This window comes from Alosa alosa, chromosome 9 (genome assembly GCF_017589495.1).
Source record: "Alosa alosa isolate M-15738 ecotype Scorff River chromosome 9, AALO_Geno_1.1, whole genome shotgun sequence".
NCBI classification, from domain to species: Eukaryota; Metazoa; Chordata; class Actinopteri; order Clupeiformes; family Clupeidae; genus Alosa; species Alosa alosa.
In genome coordinates, this window is record NC_063197.1 from 34942040 (window position 1) to 34964243 (window position 22204).

Here is a 22204-nt window from a genome sequence, read left to right on the forward strand (position 1 = left end):
CCAGACCTGCTGGAAACTGCTGCACCTGCGTGCATACATGACATGCCTAACGTTAGCTGTTCACAGAGACACGCGCGCCACTACAAAGCCTCTGCTTTCGGACAAAAGTAAGTAGGCCTACTATTGGTCAATCATTTCATGGCTTGATGATAGGCATATGCTTGCTTGGTCTGAGCAGAATGCGATAGTGCTGCCAGTCGCTTCATTCTAATTGAAGTCGGCACATCAGAGGACTGGCACATCAGAGGACTGGTATACTGGGCACATAAGAGGACTGGTATACCCGGCACATCAGAGGACTGGTATACCCGGCACATCAGAGGACTGGCACATCGGAGGACTGGCATACCCGGCACATCAGAGGACTGGCACATCAGAGGACTGGCATACCCGGCACATCAGAGGACTGGTATACTGGGCACATCAGAGGACTGGCATACCCGGCACATCAGAGGACTGGCATACCCGGCACATCAGAGGACTGGTATACTGGGCACATCAGAGGACTGGCATACCCGGCACATCAGAGGACTGGCACATAAGAGGACTGGTATCCTGGGCACATCAGAGGACTGGCACATCAGAGGACTGGCATACCCAGCACATCAGAGGACTGGCATACCCGGCACATCAGAGGACTGGTATACTGGGCACATCAGAGGACTGGCATACCTGGCACATCAGAGGACTGGCACATCAGAGGACTGGTATACTGGGCACATCAGAGGACTGGCATACCGGTATACCTGTGGGCACGCTGGGCACACACTGGTCCCCACAGGGGAGCTGCTCCTCTATAACCTCCTCTATAACCTCCTCTATTGCTCCTCTATACATACACCTCCTCTATACATACACCTCCTCTATTGCTCCTCTATACATACACCTCCTCTATACATACACCTCCTCTATAGCTCCTCTATACATACACCTCCTCTATAGCCTCCTCTATAGCCTCCTCTATAGCTCCTCTGCTCCTCTATAGCCTCCTCTATAACCTCCTCTATAGCCTCCTATAGCCTTCTCTATAACCTCCTCTATAGCCTCCTCTATAGCCCCTCTATAGCTGCTCTATAGCCTCCTCTATAGCCTCCTCTATAACCTTCTCTATAACCTCCTCTATAACCTCCTCTATAACCTCCTCTATAACCTCGTCTATAGCCCCTCTATAACCTCCTCTATAACCTCCTCTATAGCCTCCTCTATAGCCCCTCTATAACCTCCTCTATAGCCTCCTCTATAACCTCCTCTATAGCCTCCTATAGCCTCCTCTATAACCTCCTCTATATCCTCCTCTATAGCCTCCTCTATAGCCCCTCTATAGCTGCTCTATAGCCTCCTCTATAGCCTCCTCTATAGCCTCCTCTATAACCTTCTCTGTAACCTCCTCTATAACCTCCTCTATAACCTCCTCTATAGCCTCATCTATAGCCCCTCTATAACCTCCTCTATAACCTCCTCTATAGCCTCCTCTATAGCCCCTCTATAACCTCCTCTATAGCCTCCTCTATAGCCCCCTCTATAGCTGCTCTATAACCTCCTCTATAGCCTCCTCTATAACCTCCTCTATAGCCTCCTCTATAACCTCCTCTATAACCTCCTCTATAGCCCCTCTATAGCTGCTCTATAACCTCCTCTATAGCCTCCTCTATAACCTCCTCTATAACCTCCTCTATAGCCCCCTCTATAGCTGCTCTATAACCTCCTCTATAACCTCCTCTATAGCCTCCTCTATAACCTCCTCTATAACCTCCTCTATAGCCCCTCTATAGCTGCTCTATAACCTCCTCTATAGCCTCCTCTATAACCTCCTCTATAACCTCCTCTATAACCTCCTCTATAGCCCCTCTATAGCTGCTGTATAACCTCCTCTATAGCCTCCTCTATAACCTCCTCTATAGCTGCTCTATAACCTCTTCTATAGCCTCCTCTATAGCCTCCTCTAAAGCTCCTCTGCTCCTCTATAGCCTCCTCTATAACCTCCTCTATAGCCTCCTCTATAGCATCCTATAGCCTCCTCTATAACCTCCTCTATAGCCTCCTCTATAGCCCCTCTATAGCTGCTCTATAGCCTCCTCTATAGCCTCCTCTATAACCTCCTCTATAACCTCCTCTATAGCCTTGTCTATAGCCCCTCTATAACCTCCTCTATAACCTCCTCTATAGCCTCCTCTATAACCTCCTCTATAGCCCCTCTATAGCTGCTCTATAGCCTCCTCTATAGCCCCTCTATAGCTCCTCTATAGCCCCTCTCTAGCTCCTCTATAACCTCCTCTATAACCTCCTCTATAGCCCCTCTATAGCTCCTCTATAGCTCCTCTATAACCTCCTCTATAACCTCCTCTATAGCTCCTCTTTAACCTCCTCTATAGCTCCTCTATAGCTCCTCTATAACCTCCTCTATAACCTCCTCTGCTCCTCTATAGCTCCTCTATAACCTCCTCTATAGCTCCTCTATAGCTCCTCTATAACCTCCTCTATAACCTCCTCTATAGCTCCTCTATAACCTCCTCTATAACCTCCTCTATAGCTCCTCTATAACCTCCTCTATAGCTTCTCTATAACCTCTTCTATAACCTCCTCTATAACCTCCTCTATAACCTCCTCTATAGCCTCCTCTATAACCTTCTCTATAGCTCCTCTATAACCTCCTCTATAGCCTCCTCTATAACCTTCTCTATAGCTCCACTATAACCTCCTCTATAGCTCCTCTATAGCTCCTCTATAGCCTCCTCTATAACCTCCTCTATAGCTCCTCTATAACCTCCTCTATAGCCTCCTCTATAGCCTTCCTCTATAACCTCCTCTATAGCCTCCTCTATAACCTCCTCTATAACCTCCTCTATAGCTCTATAGCTGTGATTGTTGTTTAATTGTAGGGCTACATGTGCATTATACATATGTGTGTGTGTGTGTGTGTGTGTGTGTGTGTGTGTGTGTGTGATTGTTGTTTAATTGTAGGGCTACATGCTTATTATACATATGTGTGTGTGTGTGTGTGTGTGTGTGTGTGTGTGTGTGTATGTTGATGTCATGTTGCATGGTGATACTATAAACTATACATTACATTGATTGATTGATTGATTGATTGATTGACTATAACACCTGCTCTCATCTTCCTCTGTCTCTCTGTCCATGATCAGCGTCGCTCTCCGCCAGGCTGTCCTTTGGCAGGTAGGGGGCTGTGTGTGTGTGTGTGTGTGTGTTGGTGTGTGTGGCAGGTGGGGGGCTGTGTGTGTGTGAAGCACCTTGAGCTGATGCTCAGGCACATTAATGAGGCCGTGTGAATAAATGAAAGTGAATTGAATTAAAATCTTATCCGTGTTCACATTTCATTGATTGGTAGCCTCCAGCTCATTACCATTCTGCAGAACACATTCTCCTCACTCCAGTGGACACATGACGCTATGCTCTCCATCTCCCTGTCTCTCTCTCTTTCCATCTCCCTCTCTCTCTTTCCATCTCCCTCTCTCTCTTTCCTTCTCTCTCTTTCCATCTCCCTCTCTCTCTCTTTCCTTCTCTCTCTCTCTCTCTTTCCTTCTCTCTCTCTCTCTTTCCTTCTCTCTCTCTCTCTCTCTCTTGCATGTGAGACTGTTAAATGGTTGCTGGCTTGACTGGTTGCAGTCTGATTGATTTTTCCCTGTATTGTCTTTCAGCAGCGATGGCAGACAGATGGCTGTGTGTTGGTGTCTCTGTGTGTGTGTGTGTGTGTGTTTGTGTTGGTGTCTCTGTGTGTGTGTGTGTTGGTGTGTGTGTTGGTGTCTCTCTGTGTGTATGTGTTGGTGTCTGTGTGTGTGTGTGTGTGGTGTCTCTGTGTGTGTGTTGGTGTCTGTGTGTGTGTGTGTGTGTTGGTGTCTGTGTGTGTGTGTGTGTGTGTGTGTGTGTGTGTGTGTGTGTGTGTGTGTTGGTGTCTGTGTGTGTGTGTGTGTTTGTGTGTGTTGGTGTCTTTGTGTGTGTGTGTTGGTGTCTGTGTGTGTGTTGGTGTCTGTGTGTGTGTATGTGTTGGTGTCTGTGTGTGTGTGTGTTGGTGTCTCTGTGTGTGTGTGTTGGTGTCTGTGTGTGTGTGTGTGTTGTTGGTGTCTGTGTGTGTGTGTGTGTGTGTGTGTGTGTTGGTGTCTGTAGCTGGTTGGAGGAATGCTTGAGTAACTCCACTGCCGGTCAGCATGTGTATGTGTGTGTGTGTAAGTCAGTTTGTGTGTGTGTGTGTGTGTGTGTGTGTGTGTGTGTGTGTGTGTGTGTGTGTGTGTGTAAGTCAGTTTGTGTGAGTGTGTGTGTGTGTGTAAGTCAGTTTGTGTGTGTGTGTGTGTGTGTAAGTCAGTTTGTGTGTGTGTGTGTGTGTGTGTGTGTGTAAATCAGCCACCCCTGCCCATCAGCAGCAGCATACCATCTCCTGTGGCCTCTCAGCCCTGCTAGTCCTCTCACAGTAACACCAGGGCAGTCACACTCACACACTCACACACACACACTGCTAGTCCTCTCACAGTAACCTCTCTCCACCACTTCACAGCCGTGTCTGGGCCAGCTCTGTGCCGGATCAGAGCCTCCAGTCTCATGGTCTCAGGTCTCATGGTCTCAGTCTCATGGTCTCAGGTCTCATGGTACTGACCAGTGGTGTCTCCCTTCACTGCCACACACTACAGGTAGAGTATGCCTTAGAGGTACCGCCAGCAATTTCTGTCTTTTTGACATTTTTGTCACATTGAGCAAATATCTCCTCCCAATCCCTTACATACTGTAGCTCTCCATTCCGTGAGCACACTGCAAAAAATGCTCAGTCTTCGCACACACTGCTGAAAATGCTCAGTAGTATACTGCAAAAAATGCTCAGTCTTCGCACACTGTGCCTAAAATGCTCAGTCTTCACACACACTGCTGAAAATGCTCAGTCTTCGTACACTGCAAAAAAATGCTCAGTCTTCGCACACTGCAAAAAATGCTCAGTCTTCGCACAGACAATGCTCAGTCTTCGCACACACTGCAAAAAATGCTCAGTCTTCGCTCACTGCAAAAAATGCTGTCTTCGCAGCACACACTGCTGAAAATGCTCAGTCTTTGTATATACTGCTGAAAATGCTCAGTCTTCGTATACTGCAAAAAATGCTCAGTCTTCGCACACTGTCCTGAAAATGCTCAGTCTTCGCACAGTGCTGAAAATGCTCAGTCTTCGCACACACTGCTGAAAATGCTCAGTCTTCGCACAGTGCTGAAAATGCTCAGTCTTCGCCCAGAGCTGAAAATGCTCAGTCTTCGCACACACTACAAAAAATGTTCAGTCTTCGCACAGAGCTGAAAATGCTCAGTCTTCGCACACACTACAAAAAATGTTCAGTCTTCGCACACACTACAAAAAATGCTCAGTCTTCGCATTGTGCTGAAAATGCTCAGTCTTCGCGCTTAGTGCTGAAAGTGCTCAGTCTTCGTACATAGCTGGCTCCGTAAACTGGAAACAAACAAAATGGAGCAATCCTGTCCCCCAAACAACAACACAACTGTCCAATCCAATCATCAGTTTTGGAGTCAGCACTTTGAGGATGGGACTAGTGAGTTTGCTCTCTGGTGTTTTATTGGTGTTTAGTTCAAATGTCAACAAACGTGATGTTGTCCAGAATCACTGACGGTACCTTTAAGAAAGCTCACGAGGGCTGTTTCCACTGCAGGAACTGGAACTTGGTTGTACAGGGCTGGGGCCATTTGTTAGGTTTTCCATTAGACAAACCGCCCCGTAATGCAACATTCCGGGAACTTCTACGGGGCTGAATGAAGTCTGTGCCTCGGGGTAGGTACTTTAGTGCGGCCCCGAAAAACTCAAGATGTAAATGAGTAGTGAACGAGGTTACGGGTTACGCTACTAGCTTGTTCAGTTGAGGTATTTGTCCATTCAGAGTGAGCCCACACTGAATGGACAAATAGTGTATCAGTGTGGAGAGAGTATTTGCTGCAGCTGCTATGCCATTTTAGTAAATCTAATTAGCATCGTGATCATACAGCAAAAAGGCTGCACATGGGGAGGTCCTGTAGGTAAACACATGGGGAGGTCCTGTAGACAAACACATGGGGAGGTCCTGCAGGTAAACACATGGGGAGGTCCTGCAGGTAAACAATGGAAAAACAACGGCTGAACAGCGAGGCGGTCCTGACTCCTGTACCTGTCCTCTTTACCTGGGTAGTGTTCCTGTACCTGTCCTCGTAGTGTTCCTGTCCCTGTGCTCTTTACCTGGGTAGTGTTCCTGTACCTGTGCTCTTTACCTGGGTAGTGTTCCTGTACCTGTCCTCTTTACCTGGGTAGTGTTCCTGTACCTGTCCTCTTTAGGTAGGAACTGCTGTAGGTTGGGGACACCTGCAGGCGTTAGTGTGGAGCATCACACACACACACACACACACACACACACACACACACACACACACACACACACACGCGTGTGTCTCCAGACAGGTGTTAGGGGGGCAGCGTGAGGCCACCCAGAGCTGCTGCTCATCCCACTGAGTCTCTTAATGAAGACGTCCTGTTGGCCTGCAGCGTCCTGTTGGCCTGCAGCGTCCTGTTGGCCTGCGGAGAGCAGCAGACGTCCTGTTGGCCTGAGGAGAGCAGCAGACGTCCTGTTGGCCTGAGGAGAGCAGACGTCCTGTTGGCCTGCGGAGAGCAGACGTCCTGTTGGCCTGCGGAGAGCAGACGTCCTGTTGGCCTGCAGCGTCCTGTTGGCCTGTGGAGAGCAGACGTCCTGTTGGCCTGCGGAGAGCAGACGTCCTGTTGGCCTGAGAAGAGCAGCAGACGTCCTGTTGGCCTGAGGAGAGCAGACGTCCTGTTGGCCTGCGGAGAGCAGACGTCCTGTTGGCCTGCAGCGTCCTGTTGGCCTGTGGAGAGCAGGCGTCCTGTTGGCCTGCGAGGAGAGCAGGCGCCCTGTTGGCCTGAGAAGAGCAGCAGACGTCCTGTTGGCCTGAGGAGAGCAGACGTCCTGTTGGCCTGCGGAGAGCAGACGTCCTGTTGGCCTGAGTGCAGCATGCGCCTGTCCAGGTACCGGATCTGAGGAGTGGAGACGCTGCAATCCTGCTAAACCCTCTGGGTTCAGGACATTCTCAGATCAATATCAGCAGGATGTAGAACAGGGGCTCTTCAGGTCTGTACACCTGATCGAAGTCAGTGCAGTTATTGCTCCATTATTGCTTATTAATACCTCAAATGTATAATTGGTTTAGTCAGCTAAACCCTGCTAGAAATCAAATAAATAATATGGTGTGTGTGTGTGTGTATGGCAGGTAAAAAAGAGGGGAAACCCCTGGTGTGTGAAAGCAGTTAGCAATTAGACAGATTAAGCAGGTTAGTTTGTAGTCTGGCCTGGGCCAAGGCTAGATGCTGCACATGTCCAAGAGCACAAGCGGATTATGTGGAGGAAGATCCGTTTGAGTAGCCTGCCCTGCCCATGCCATGACGATACTTTCAATTAGAGAGGAATCCTCAGGTGGGTGATTATCAGGTAGGCATAGGCGTGTGTGTGTGTGTGTGTGTGTGTGTGTGTGTGCGGTAGGCATATTGAATGCTGAGTGTAAGGCTGCTTTAACTCTGAGGAGACACACTGAAGCCCGACAGCTTAGGGATCCCCTCTGGCGATACTCACAGCTGGTGTGTGTGTGTGTGTGTTGTGTGTGTACGTTTACAGACCTGAATAGCACAGGGACGCAGCATTAAAATGTCACACTAAGCAGACAGCGAATGATTCAATTTCGTACAAATCCAGCTTTATTACATCACAAACGAGACATGGAGGGAGAAATCTCCCCCAATCACGACTGGACTTTTAAATGAGATACAGCGCCTCTCTGTGGCTGTAGGTCGACACTACAATCAAATCAATTTGAACAGACTCACAAAAAAATACACTTGACCATTTAGTCAAGTCTCTGAAGCTTCTGTTTCACAAATCCAGTACAAAAAGACACAGAAAGATATACATATAAAAAAAATAATAATATTTACAGTACATGACAAGAAAAGATGTTCTACTAGAAGTCTTCCCATGGACTTCTACGAGCACAACACAGTGTTGTGGATGTTTTAAAGACAGTGAGTCTCTAATGCTGCCTAGTACTGCTGAGGATGTGACACAGTGACCTGTGGGGGTCAGACTCAATGCTGAGTGACCTGTTGGAGCGCGTATGGGTCAGACTCAATGCTGAGTGACCTGTTGGAGCTCGTATGGGTCAGACTCAATGCTGCAGCAGCTGCTGAGGTCTCTGGCTGTAACTTACTGTGATGGTGGTGACAGTAGAGAGCTCCAGGTGACTGTGTGGGTCATAGTGGCTCAGTGGAGATGACAGGCTTGCTTACTGCAAAGACAGTCTGGCCAGGTGGGCAACATACATGCAAGCACACACACACACACACACACACACACACACACACACACACACCACACACCTAACTATCGTTATTCTGTTATGCTGGTGTTAGAGCAAAGTGTGGATTTCACATCCTCAGTCTCTCTCTATCCCCTGGTGATGAATCTACTGCCACGTAAGACAGAGAAACAGGTCTGTTTTATAGCCCCCCCAGGGGTGCTGTGTGACGGTGAGGAGAGTAATAGCCCCCATGTTGAGGTGTGACGGTCAGGAGAGCACAGGGGGTATCCTCCTCCACAGGCCTCCACACAGGCAGTTCTTTATCCAGCGCTGCTCCCACTGCTTCATGGCGTTGGTCTTATTGGGGGAGCGCAGCATGGTCACACAGCCACACCTTAAACACACACACACACACACATATAGACGGGGGGGGGATTATTAATTTAAAGGAACACACCAACTTTTTGGGAAATAAGCTCCCTTTTAGCTACAGGTTAACTGGTCTAACTCCCTTCCAGTGAATTGTGCTAAGCTAGGCTAACGTTGTCAGACTGGGTTACCAGTGAATTGTGCTAAGCTAGGCTAGCGTTGTCAGACTGGGTTACCAGTGAATTGTGCTAAGCTAGGCTAGTCGCTGTCAGACTGGGTTACCAGTGAACTGTGCTGAGCTAGGCTAGCGCTGTCAGACTGGGTTACCAGTAAATTGTGCTAAGCTAAGCTAGCGTTGTCAGACTGGGTTACCAGATAAATTAAAGGGGTAAGCGCTGGCTTCGTCAGACTGTGTTACCAGTGAACTGTGCTGAGCTAGGCTAAGCTTGTGTGGGCTAGGGTTACCAGTAAATTGTGCTAGTTAAACTAGCTTGGCTTTCAGACTGTAAGTTACTCAGTGAATTGTGCTATTAGGCTAAGAGAATTCATCAGACTGGTTACCAACCGTGCTGGAGCAAGTTGGGCTAGCTTCGTCAGACTGGGTTACCAGTAAATTGTGCTGCTTTGTGGGCTAGCCATCAGACTGTGTTACCAGTGAATTGTGCTAAGCTAGGCTAGCGCTATCAGACTGGGTTACCAGTGAATTGTGCTAAGCTAGGCTAGCGCTATCAGACTGGGTTACCAGTGAATTGTGCTAAGCTAGGCTAGCGCTGTCAGACTGGGTTACCAGTGAATTGTGCTAAGCTAGGCTAGCGCTATCAGACTGGGTTACTGCACAAAAGAGAATCTGAACAGAGTAAGGAGCTTCAGCTGAAGAGCAGCATATGCATATGGCAGGCTGGACTGGGGGCACAGCAACAGCTTGTGATGAATATTCAGCGCTGGCTGGCTGGGCCACTCGACCCATTTTAGCCCATTTGGGTCCCATTCTGAAGGAAATGGATCAAGTTATTATTAGGGTCAGAGAGAATACATTTCAAATGAGCGCTAATGGGATGCCAACATGACGCAGTGAGCACGCCCTCTGATAGAGGACAAGAAGAGAGAGAGAGAGAAGGAGAGAGGGAGAGAGAGAGGAGAGAGAGAGAGAGGGAGAGAGAGGGAGAGAGAGAAAGAGGGAGAGATGGGGAGAGAGGGAGAGAAAGAGGGAGAGATGGGGAGAGAGGGAGAGAGAGAGAGAGAGAGAAAGAGAGAGGGTGAGAGAGAGACAGAGAGAGAGAGAGAGAGAGAGAGAGAGAGAGAGAGAGAGAGAGTGTAAGCGAGAGGGAGAGTGAGAGAGGAGGAGAGAGGGAGAGAGAAAATGAAAGGCTAAAGATAAAAGAAAGAACAAGAGTCAGAAAAGACCAGATGAAAAATAAGCTTCCCTTCAACTTCTTTTTTATGAATGTCAGAGTTATTTTAGGACTGATGCTATTAATGCCGTTTTTCTGTATGATGTTGGACACATTTCAGAGCACTGAGGCCATGTTTTTAAACAGCTGTTAGTCACCAAACTTAAATAAGTGGACTGAACTGACCTGACCTGAGCAATACTAGGGAGGAGCGAGTGGACTGGACAGATAAAGAGAGAGAGAGAGCAAAGGCTGTGGCAGAGTAGGGTGGAGATGACACACACACACACACACACACAGACACACACACACAGATGGAATATGAGAGAAAAGGAGCAGAGAAAAATAGAGGAGAGGAGAGAGAGGGAGAAGAAAGGAGGAGAGAGGGAGTGTGTGTGTGTGTGTGTGTGTGTGTGTGTGTGTGTCTGTGTGTGTGTGTGTGTGTCCTCACCTGGTGCAGGCCTTGCTGTCCTCAGTGGGATACACCCCCAGGTGTAGACAGCGCAGGTTATCCATCCGCTGAGACCCGGGGCTCCTGACACACACACACACACACACACACACACACACACACACACAATAGGTCAGTTGAGTGGGACATGGCCCCAGGTGCCCATGGGCACTTAGACCCCCATGTGTACAGTTCAACCATTTTTATTCAGCTAAACACTGACAATCAAAACCATTAGCATTAATCAAAACGTCATACCAATTACAATGGCATATTAATAATTAACACTTTGAGTGCCAAAAACGCAATATTTTGAGTGAAAACTCATGAAATGCACAATATGGACATTTTATCTGGACATTTTATCATAACTCAGCTTTTAATGGTTGCCGCCATCGACCAGTGATGCTGGTGGGTCAAACCAGGCCATTTATTTTCGTGGGTTTATCACTAGGTGGCAGTCTCGGCCAGGTCTCGCCAGGTCACTTCTCACTGGATTCTACTTTAGGTCAGCTTAGCGCTGCTTGCAGCCTAGCAAACGCCTTAGCTGTTGTAGAACTGTAGCTTCACGGCCTCGGGCTTATTGCTGAAGTAACTCATGTCTGGACGTGTGATCTCCTCCTGATGGTCACGGTGATCTCACCTGGAGAAGATGTCCACCTGGTGTCTACCTGCGTGTGTTTACAGTGGTCTCACCTGGTGTCTACCTGCGTGTGTTTATGGTGGTCTCACCTGGAGAAGATGTCCACCTGTGTGTGTTTACAGTGGTCTCACCTGGAGAAGATGTCCACCTGTGTGTGTTTACACCTGTGTGTGTTTACAGTGGTCTCACCTGGAGAAGGTGTCCACCTGTGTGTGTTTACGGTCGTCTCACCTGGAGAAGATGTCCACCTGTGTGTTGGACGTGAGGCTGGGCAGCGTGTAGGGTTTGCCGAACTGTAGCCGCAGCGGCTGCTTGCTCTGCATCTTGGTGATGACGCCGTCGTTGATGGGCAGCCAGTCCATACTGGGCACCAGCAGCTGACTGGGCAGAAGGCAGCACTCGTCGATCAAAGACTCGTCCGGCTCCTGGGGGTGACCCTCGTCCCGTGCTGGACCAGACACAGAGGAGGGCGTTAGGACGGTGTGTGTGTGTGAGAGAGTGTGTCTGTGAGAGAGAGGTGTGTGTGTGTGTGAGATGTGTGTGTGTGTGAGAGAGGTGTGTGTGTGTGTGATGTGTGTGTGTGTGAGGCATGTGTGTGTGTGTGAGGTATGTGTGTGTGTGTGTGATGTGTGTGTGTGTGAGGTATGTGTGTGTGTGTGTGTGTGTGTGTGTGTGTGATGTGTGTGTGTGTGAGGTATGTGTGTGTGTGTGTGAGATGTGTGTGTGTGTGTGAGGTATGTGTGTGTGTGTGATGTGTGTGTGTGTGAGAGGTGTGTGTGTGTGTGTGGTATGTGTGCATGCGCGTGTGTGTGTGTGTGTGTGAGGTATGTGTGTGTGTGTGAGGTGTGTGTGTGTGTGTGTGTGTGTGTGTGTGTGTGGTATGTGTGCATGCGTGTGTGTGTGTGTGGTATGTGTGCATGCGTGTGTGTGTGTGTGATGTGTGTGTGTGTGAGATGTGTGTGTGTGTGTGTGTGTGTGTGTGAGGTATGTGTGTGTGTGTGATGTGTGTGTGTGTGTGTGAGGTATGTGTGCATGCGTGTGTGTGTGTGTGAGGTATGTGTGTGTGTGTGTGATGTGTGTGTGTGTGTGGTATGTGTGCATGCAGTGTGTGTGTGTGAGGTATGTGTGTGTGTGTGTGATGTGTGTGTGTGTGTATGTGTAAGAAGGAATATTAATAATATTAATAATAATAATAATAATAATAATAATAATAATAATAATAATAATAATAATAATAATAATAATAATAATAATAATAATAATAATAATAATAATAATAATAATAATAATAATAATAATAATAATAATATGTGTGTGTGTGTGTATTAGTATATAATAATATAAATGTGTAATAATAATAATAATAATAATAATAATAATAATAATAATAATAATAATAATAATAATAATAATAATAATAATAATAATAATAATAATAATAATAATAATAATAATAATAATAATAATAATAATAATAATAATAATATGTGTGTGTGTGTGTGTGTGTGTGTGTGTGTGTGCATGCGTGTGTGTGTGTGTGGTCCTTACAGCAGAGCCAGAGCTTGGTCAGCAGGCGGAACAGGAGGCTCATGCTGTCCTGGTTGTCGGAGGTGGCCGTGTAGATGGGCAGGCAGCCCGGCTTCAGCAGGCCCCAGATACGGATCATCACCATCATCTCTCTGAGCATGCCCAGGGACGCGCCGTCACGCAGGAACCCGAAGCCCGGACGCACCACTGACCCCTGGGGACCAGAGACCGGAGGACACTTAACAGCTGTGTGTGTGTGTGTGTCTGTGTGTGGCTGAAGTTAGGCACAGATTCAACATGTATCAAACATAAGATCAAATCAACACCATTGAGTTAAACTGACATGTTGTGACTACAAAGAAATATGTCATACAGAAGTCAACTAATAATGCTTTTGTCTTTCTTGATTAATCTGATATGATCCACTGTTCCATATATAAATATATGCATCATGTTCTGCGATATGATCCACTGTTCTATATATAAATATATGCATTATGTTCTACTGTTCTATATACAAATATATGCATTATGTTCTGATATGTTCCACTGTTCTATATATAAATATTTGCATTATGTTCTGCGATATGATCCACTGTTCCATATATGGCCGTCTGCCAGCCTGGTGCCCTCACCTGGTTGGGCAGGTTGGCCATCAGGTAAAGCACGAAGTCGCCGACCCACTGGATGAGCTGCTGGAGAGACTGCAGAGGCGGCCCGTCCAGCACGAACTCCTCCGTTTTCAGGTTGATCATCACCTTATCGATGTCTGACCGCAGGACAGCAGTGGAGGGGCAGGTAAGATGTGAGTGGGGGCAGGTAGGATATGAGAGGGGGCAGGTAGGATATGGGGGGGGGGCAGGTAGGATTTGGGGGGGGCAGGTAGGATTTGAGGGGCAGGTAGGATTTGAGGGGGGCAGGTAGGGTATGAGGGGGGGCAGGTAGGATTTGAGGGGGGGCAGGTAGGGTATGAGGGGGCAGGATAAGAGCACAGGAGATGGTCACACATTCCACATGTTTTAGACACACAGCACATGTGGAGCGTTTATTCATCACAGAGACTAGTAGAGCTAGCCTACCAAGGGAGCAGTGAGAGAAGAGAGGGATGAGAGAGGAGAGAGAGAAGAGAAGGCTGAGAGAAGAGAGGGATGAGAGAGAAGAGAGAGAAGAGAGGGATGAGAGAAGAGAGAAGAGAGAGAGAAGAGAGGGAAGAGAGGGATGAGAGAAGAGAAAGAAGAGAAGGAAGAGAGAAGAGAGGGATGAGAGAAGAGAGGAAGAGAGAAGAGAGGGATGAGAGAGAAGAGAGGGATGAGAGAAGAGAGGGATGAGGGAAGAGTGGATGAGGGAGAAGAGAGGGATGAGAGAAGAGAGAGAAGAGAAGGAAGAGAGAAGAGAGAAGAGAGGGATGAGAGAGAAGAGAGGGATAAGAGAAGAGGGATGAGAGAAGAGAGGGATGAGAGAAGAGAGGAAGAGAGAAGAGAGAGAAGAGAGGGATGAGAGAGAAGAGGGATGAGAGAAGAGAGAAGAGAGGGATGAGAGAAGAGAGGGATGAGGGAAGAGAGGATGAGGAGAAGAGAGGAAGAGAGAGAAGAGGGAAGAGAGAGAAGAGAGAAGAGAGAAGAGAGGGATGAGAGAAGAGAGAAGAGAGGGATGAGAGAAGAGAGGGATGAGGGAAGAGAGGGATGAGAGAAGAGAGGGAAGAGAGGAGAGGGATGAGAGGAAGAGAGAGAAGAGAGGAAGAGAGAGAAGAGAGGGATAAGAGAAGAGAGAGATGAGAGAAGAGAGGGATGAGAGAAAAGAGAGGGAAGAGAGAAGAGAGGGATGAGAGAAGAGAGGGATGAGAGAAGAGGAGACGGAGAGAAGAGGGGATGAGAGAAATCAGGGAAGAGAGAAAGGAAGAGAAGAGAGGGATGAGAGAAGAGTGGGATGAGAGAAGAGAGGGATGAGAGTGCCTCTGTGCTGGTTAACTAGATGGCTGAGCGGAGCAGAGCTGTTATCTACTCTGAAAGCGTCGAGATGAGACACCATCATGGAGAGAGACAGACTGTAGGAGAAGTGCTTTACTTCAGCTCTCCTGCAGAGACACACCTTCACTCAGTGGTCAGTGAGCAACTGAAGGGCCTTTTCCTGCAAGTGTGTGTGTGTGTGTGTGTGTGTGTGTGTGTGTGTTACGAGAGGTTTTCAACAAAAGGCTATGTTCGGTAAAGCAAAGTGTGTGTGTGTAAAGCCAGACTCACCAGTGTCGGTGTTTTTGGTGCAGATCTCGGCCAGGCGGTCACCGGGACTCTTGTCGGGCGTACTGAGCACGTGCGGGCGCAGCAGCGACTTGAGGGTGGAGCTTATAGCGATGAGGAGGAGCTTGGCGTGGAAGTCACAGGCACGCGCCGCCGTCGCCGACGACAACTTACACAGCGACGCCTTCACCGCCACGATCCGCGTGGACAGAACCTGACAGAACATGCAGAACAGTACAGTAGTCTTTAACAGAACCTGACAGAACATGCAGAACTTTAACAGAACCTGACAGAACTTTAACAGAACCTGACAGAACAGGCAGAACGGTACAGTAGTCTTTAACAGGAACCCAATGCAAACTCACTTACACCTCTCTGATCTACCCAAACAGTGTGTGCGGTTCTAAAAGGTTCCGCGGGTACCTGCTGCAGGACCTGGTTCTGCCTCATGTACTCTGTGTTCTCCATGTTCTAAAGGGTGCCTGTTGAATGTACTCTGAGTTCTCCACGTTCTAAAGGGTACCTGCTGCAGGGCCTGGTTTTGCCTCATGTACTCTGTGTTCTCCATGTTCTAAAGGGTACCTGCGATATGTACTCTGAGTTCTCCACGTTCTAAAGGGTACCTGCTGCAGGGCCTGGTTCTGCCTCATGTATTCCTCGTGCAGACGCTCCACCAGGTTGTGCACCATCCCTGGCTGCACGTGGAGCAGCACGTCCCACCAGTCGTAGCCCGTCACCATGCAGTACTCCAGCAGGAACAGCAGGTGGCGCAGCAGCGTGTTCATGTCCAGCATCTGACCCATGGACGGTGACACACGGATCATGTGCAGCTGATGGACACAGCCAGAAGAGAGAGAAAGATGGAGAGAACAGGGAGAGAAGAGAGAGAAAGATGGAGAGAACAGGGAGAGAAGAGAGAGAAAGATGGAGAGAACAGGGAGAGAAGAGAGAGAACAGGGAGAGAAGAGAGAGAAAAATGGAGAGAACAGGGAGAGAAGAGAGAGAACAGGGAGAGAAGAGAGGGAAAGATGGAGAGAACAGGGAGAAAAGACAGAGAAAGATGGAGAGAACAGGGAGAGAAGAGAGGGAAAGATGGAGAGAACAGGGAGAGAAGAGAGGGAAAGATGGAGAGAACAGAAAAAAAGGACATTATTATTGTCATTAAGTACATCCTCTGATAAAGCTGGGATGGGACTTTTCACAATAACAACTAAACCCATCATGATTTTAGTATTATGAAGAAGAATAACACATAATACAGTGACATAACTCCACCTTAATACTCCACCCTAACACAATACAGTGAAATAACTCCACCCTAATACTCCACCCTAACACAATTCAGTGAAATAACTACACCCTAATACTCAACCTTAACACAATACAGTGACATAACTCCACCTTAATACTCCACCCTAACACAATACAGTGACATAACTCCACCTTAATACTCCACCCTAACACAATACAGTGACATAACTCCACCCTAATACTCCACCCTAACACAATTCAGTGAAATAACTCCACCCTGATACTCCACCTTAACACAATACAGTGAAATGTTTGTTTTTTTGTTTGTTTGTTTAATTTAAGGCCATTTCCACAACTAAGGCTATTTAATGGCCAGAGCACTGTGTGTTACAGAAACTTAAATATATTTTTTAAAATCTATACTAATAAGATATTCTAAAACCTTCAAAGGTGGGACCTTACTAAAATACAGTGAAATAACTCCACCTTAATACTCCACCCTAACACAATACAGTGAAATAACTCCACCCTAATACTCCACCTTAACACAATACAGTGACATAACTCCACCCTGATACTCCACCTTAACACAATACAGTGACATAACTCCACCCTGATACTCCACCTTAACACAATACAGTGACATAACTCCACCCTGATACTCCACCTTAACACAATACAGTGACATAACTCCACCTTAATACTCCACCCTAACACAATACAGTGACATAACTCCACCCTAATACTCAACCTTAACACAATACAGTGACATAACTCCACCCTAATACTCAACCTTAACACAATACAGTGACATAACTCCACCCTGCGACGGTGCACTCACCTTCCCATGGTTGTCCACTCCGACCAGGGCCAGCGAGGTCCAGGAGAACTGCAGGGCCTTGAAGTGGATGGTGGGGCCTCCGGCACGCTGCCTCTTGATAGCGGGTTCCTCGCCCACGCGCTGGGAGGAACCGGAGGAAGAACCGTAGTACACACCCATGGTGTGGAGAGAGAGCCGGTGCAGAACCTGAATACTGCCGTCGTGGAATGCCAGAGCCAGGCCTAAAGTGTGCGTGCGCGCCACACACACACACACACACACACACACACACACACACACGCCAAAGACGCGATTATTGCGCCGCATCACACACACACACACGTAAACACACACACACACACACACACACACACACACACACACGCACGCAACAAACACACACACACACACACGCAACAAACAAGAGATTAGCATCAGTTAGCAGTCCCCATTCTCCCTCTCTCTCTCTCCAGTGTTTCCCATACATTGACTAATCTGTGGCGGGGCGCCACGAAATCAAAACTGGCCGCCACAGATTAATATTCTATGTTTAATTTAAATTAAATATAAGGGTCAAATCCTTGCATTGCCATTGAGCTGCGCTTTTTACGCACGCAGCCTTTCCTTGCCCCGCCCCGCTCTCTCTCGTAGCCCGCTGCCCCTCCTCTGCATGTGCAATTAACTAAATATGCACGATCTGAAGGATTGTTGTTGCCACATAGAAGCATTGCATAGAAGACGTCTGGCTAAATTGCTATTAAATCTGCTTAGCATCGTGACCAAATTTGTTCAAAACTGCTGCATTGAAGTTAACTCTGCTAAGGTCTTATCACAACATAGTAGGCTACATTGAAGAGACTAAACTAAGTTATGCAATCAAGCAGTCTCAAAGCTAACGTTAGAATACTGTTTGGATGTCGAATTTAGCATGCTTAGCCTACTTACGGCTGCTTGTCAATTTCGTTGAAGGGCTCATTTTATTGACGCTGACACTGAATGTTTGCAAAATTCCGATGTAAATGGAAAAGTGTTTTCCAAAATTCAAAAGTGCTTGTCCCAAGGAGAAGTACGAACCTTTATTTTAACTATGTAGAAAACGTTATGAATTGCATCCACACATCAGCAGCCTTTTAACTGTGTTAATCACGAATGTCTTAAAGTGACAGGCACTCAATTAGACCTATACATAATACCCCCCCCCCCACCCCCCCGTTGTCCAAGTCAGCTACCGCCACAAATTGAATCCAATTCTGTGGGAAACACTGCTCTCTCTCTCTCTCTCTCTCTCTCTCTCTCTCTGACCACTCCATACTGAGCCTGATGTCCTCACCCAGGCCAGGGCAGAACTTGGTGTCGGACGCCACTTTGAGGTCAGTGTTGGAGATGGAGATGGGCAGCTTCGGAAGAGCGACAGCAGACACGCGGTCAAGGTCGTTGGTGGCAGAGAGGATTCGCCACTTCAGGATCATGGGCTGCTTCTCGCCCACTGAGGGAAGAGAGAGAGGACCGCGCTGTTTACAAACACAAACACTCAACACAAGGAAGTCAATGCAAGTCAACTGCTCTGGCTTTGCTGGGATGTGTCTGTTTTATAGCCTGTTTGTGGCTGTGTGTGTTTGCATTTATGTGTATATTGGCTGTGTGTGTGTGTGTGTGTGTGTGTGTGCATTTATGTGTACATTGGCTGTGTGTGTGTGCATTTGTGTGTGCATTTATGTGTACATTGGCTGTGTGTGTGTGTGCATTTATGTGTATATTGGCTGTGTGTGTGTGTGTGTGTGTGTGTGTGTGTGTGTGTATTTATGTGTATATTGGCTGTGTGTGTTTGTGCCTGTGTGTGTGTGTGCATTTATGTGTATATTGGCTGTGTGTGTGTGTGCATTTATGTGTATATTGGCTGTGTGTGTGTGTGTGTGTGCATTTATGTGTATATTGTCTGTGTGTGTGTGTGCATTTATGTGTATATTGGCTGTGTGTGTGTGCATTTATGTGTATATTGGCTGTGTGTGTGTGTGTGTTTATGTGTATATTGGCTGTGTGTGTGTGTGTGTATTTATGTGTATATTGGCTGTGTGTGTGTGTGTCTAGTCTATGGGCTGAGCTAAAGCAACAGCGTCCAGTCTGATTCTGTGGGAGTGTCCAGAGTGGGAGTGGCCAGTGTGATGATGTGGGAGTGGTCAGTGTGCTGCGGTGGGAGTGGCCAGTGTGATGCTGTGGGAGTGGCCTGTGTGATGCTGTGGGAGTGTCCAGTGTTGTGCTGTGGGAGTGGCCAGTTTGGTGCTGTGGGAGTGGCCTGTGTGGTGCTGTGGGAGTGGCCTACCAGCAGGTGAGTGCTGTGGGAGTGGCCAGTGTGGTACTGTGGGAGTGGCCAGTGTGGTGCTGTGGGAGTGGCCAGTGTGGTGCTGTGGGAGTGGCCAGTGTGGTGCTGTGGGAGTGGCCAGTGTGGTGCTGTGGGAGTGGCCTACCGGCTGGTGAGCGCTGGTGGAAAATGTTATTGACAGGAAGTCCTTCCTTCCGCAGTGACCAGCACTCCACTATGCTGCCCATCTGACTAGAGGCACAAAGCAGCACCTACAAACACAAACACAAACAAACACAGAAACAACACTTACAATTACACCAACACAGACACCATCATCAACGCATACTTACACCATCATTAACGGATACTTACACTGATACACGGCAACAACCATCAACACATCTGTAAGACGCTTGTATCTACAACATCAACACATCTGTATCTACAACATCAACACGTCTGTATCTACAACATCAACACATCTGTATACAACATCAATAGATCTGTATCTACAACATCAACACATCTGTAAGACGCTTGTAGATGCCAGTAAGGCAGTAGAGAGTACACATCTTCTCATTCACTACTTCATTCATTAGAAACATCAGGTCGGTACAGTGACCCCCATGAGACCCCCTGAGTCTGGTACAGTGACCCGAAGTCTGTATGAGACCAGATGTAGTGGCGTTTGCTCACCTGTTCGGAGTTCTCGCGCGTGAGGAACTTGAGGTGCGTGACGGCCGGGTACTTGTCTCTGCGCGCGGGGTCAGTGGTGCAGCGCATGAAGAGGGAGGGCAGCAGCTCAGTGTCGATGCGACACTTCTCGTTCACCACGCTCACACACACCTTGTAGAACTGCACTGGCGACGAGCTGCTCCCATCCGTCGCCGCGACGACGATGTTGCCTCCGCCCGTGAAAGCGATGTCGGCGAGCGCCACGCGTCCCCGCAGGCGGCACAGACTCTCGCTGGCGCTTAGCAACGCGCCGTTGGGCTTGAGCAGAGACACGGTCACCAGGCCACTGACCGTTACGGCCAACCAGCCCTCCATCGGCTTCCCCCCGAACAGCGTCAACGACGGCGAGAACTTCACCCGCGAGAACTTCTCCCCAAAGTTAGTGGAGCCCGACTGCAACAGGGAGATGAGCAAGACAAGGGAAGACAGCCAAATGTGATAACTGGTCATTGAGCTCCGTGCTGTTGTTTCTGAAACAATCTCTTGAAGACGAGCTACAAACCACACTAGACTTGTTTCTGAGAACAAAGGGACCTATGCAATTGAAAAGTCTCTCCAGAGTTACACTGAGCTCCTCATAGCTGCCCTAGCTCATAGTGATGTTGATCTGACTGTCCCATAGTGATGGTGTTGTTCTGAACTGCAGTTAGCTGTGTTGCTCTTAATCATTAGTGATGTTGATATGACTGTCCCATAGTGATGGTGTTGTTCTGAACTGCAGTTAGCTGTGTTGCTCTTAATCATTAGTGATGTTGATATGACTGTCCCATAGTGATGGTGTTGTTCTGAACTGCAGTTAGCTGTGGTGCTCTTAGGGAATCATTAGTGCTGCTGTTCACTGACCTTCTCCACATGCAGGGCCAGTTTGACGCCGTTGTGTAGCCAGGACAGGGCCACGATGGGGTCGCCGTCCACCGCGCTGCTGTGCGTGCTCTCCCAGCTGTTCACCAGATGCTCCGTCATGGCCCAGCACTTGATCTGACCGTCGCCGTCCGCCGACAACAACCGCGACCCTGCGGAACGCATGACAACACAATTTACATCCAATCATCTAGCAGACCCCTTTATCCAATCACAGAACAGTTAAATAACATCCATTCATCTAGCGGACATCTTTATCCAACCACAGAACCGTTACATAGGTCCATATGGGTATAGCCCATGACCTAGACTAGGTGGACCTTGGTTACTAAGGAACAGGACAACTGAATAAAATCTACGCCAAACTTCTGAAACTTTCTTGTCTGGAGATAAAAGGCGTTTCTATATTCTAGGGACAGCTGGGAATAATCTGACTCGCTTCATGCCATGAAGAATTATCAAAGAAGCCAGAAGCTGTCCTTAGGCCTATACATAATTTAAGCATCATTAGGTTATCTAAAAAATAATGATATCGTGAACCTGAACTAAAGTTCAGCTGAATTGGAATGAAATGTGATTTTTCTGACAGGTTCCATCCATAGTTCATTTTAACTCAGGCGACTGCAGAAACGCACCTGACTGGTCCCATTCCAAGCAGCTGATCACCTCTGTGTGGCCCGAGTTGATCGAGTACACGTCCCATGGATGCTCCGTATCAATAATATGAATCATACGGCTAAGATCTGAAATGTGAAGACAGCATAACGATTAATCCCAACACTATTTTAATCACCCCGACGTCAGACGAATGTGGCCTTGTAGTCTACGCAACATTAGCTAACGTCGACACATGACATAGGAGGACCACCATAATAGAATATATTCATACACAATGGCAACGCAACAGCCAAATCAATAATAAAGTGAATACTGGCTATGAACATGACCTTTTTCATCCTCTTCATTTTTAAGATCGGTGGTGAACGCGATGAGGTTTCTGCATGACCATGCACACACAAGCGGGATTGAAGGGCAATGGTTGCTCCTGGGTCTCTTCTCCCACTCACAGACATATCCTACTTCCATCTTCTGTTCATGAAAGTTAACTGTAAGTCAACTTGGTAGGAGTAAGAGTTTTAATATTGCGATGTAACACTAGCTAACTCTTCATTTGTTTCCCCTTCTTCACCCGGGCTTCTTTGCTATCCTATGAGTTATGTTTCGATGTTGCCTGGCATTGTGCTTACTAGTGCCACCTACAGACGTGGAGTAAAAGAACAACAACC

General features: G+C 47.7%; 1 protein-coding gene across 1 annotated transcript; it reads right to left on the minus strand.

Annotated features, from left to right (window-relative positions):
* Positions 1-8585: 8585 nt before the first annotated feature.
* med16 (mediator complex subunit 16) lies at positions 8586-22180 on the minus strand. The gene is made up of 14 exons (XM_048251713.1): positions 21866-22180; positions 21554-21661; positions 20901-21070; positions 20019-20450; positions 19486-19591; positions 18351-18506; positions 17042-17262; positions 15573-15779; positions 14953-15163; positions 13351-13484; positions 12737-12929; positions 11420-11636; positions 10546-10629; positions 8586-8728 (listed from the first exon to the last, which is right to left on the minus strand). The coding sequence occupies exons 1-14, from the start codon at positions 22002-22004 to the stop codon at positions 8602-8604; spliced, it is 2505 nt and encodes an 834-aa protein (XP_048107670.1). The 5' UTR covers positions 22005-22180; the 3' UTR covers positions 8586-8601.
* Positions 22181-22204: the final 24 nt, after the last annotated feature.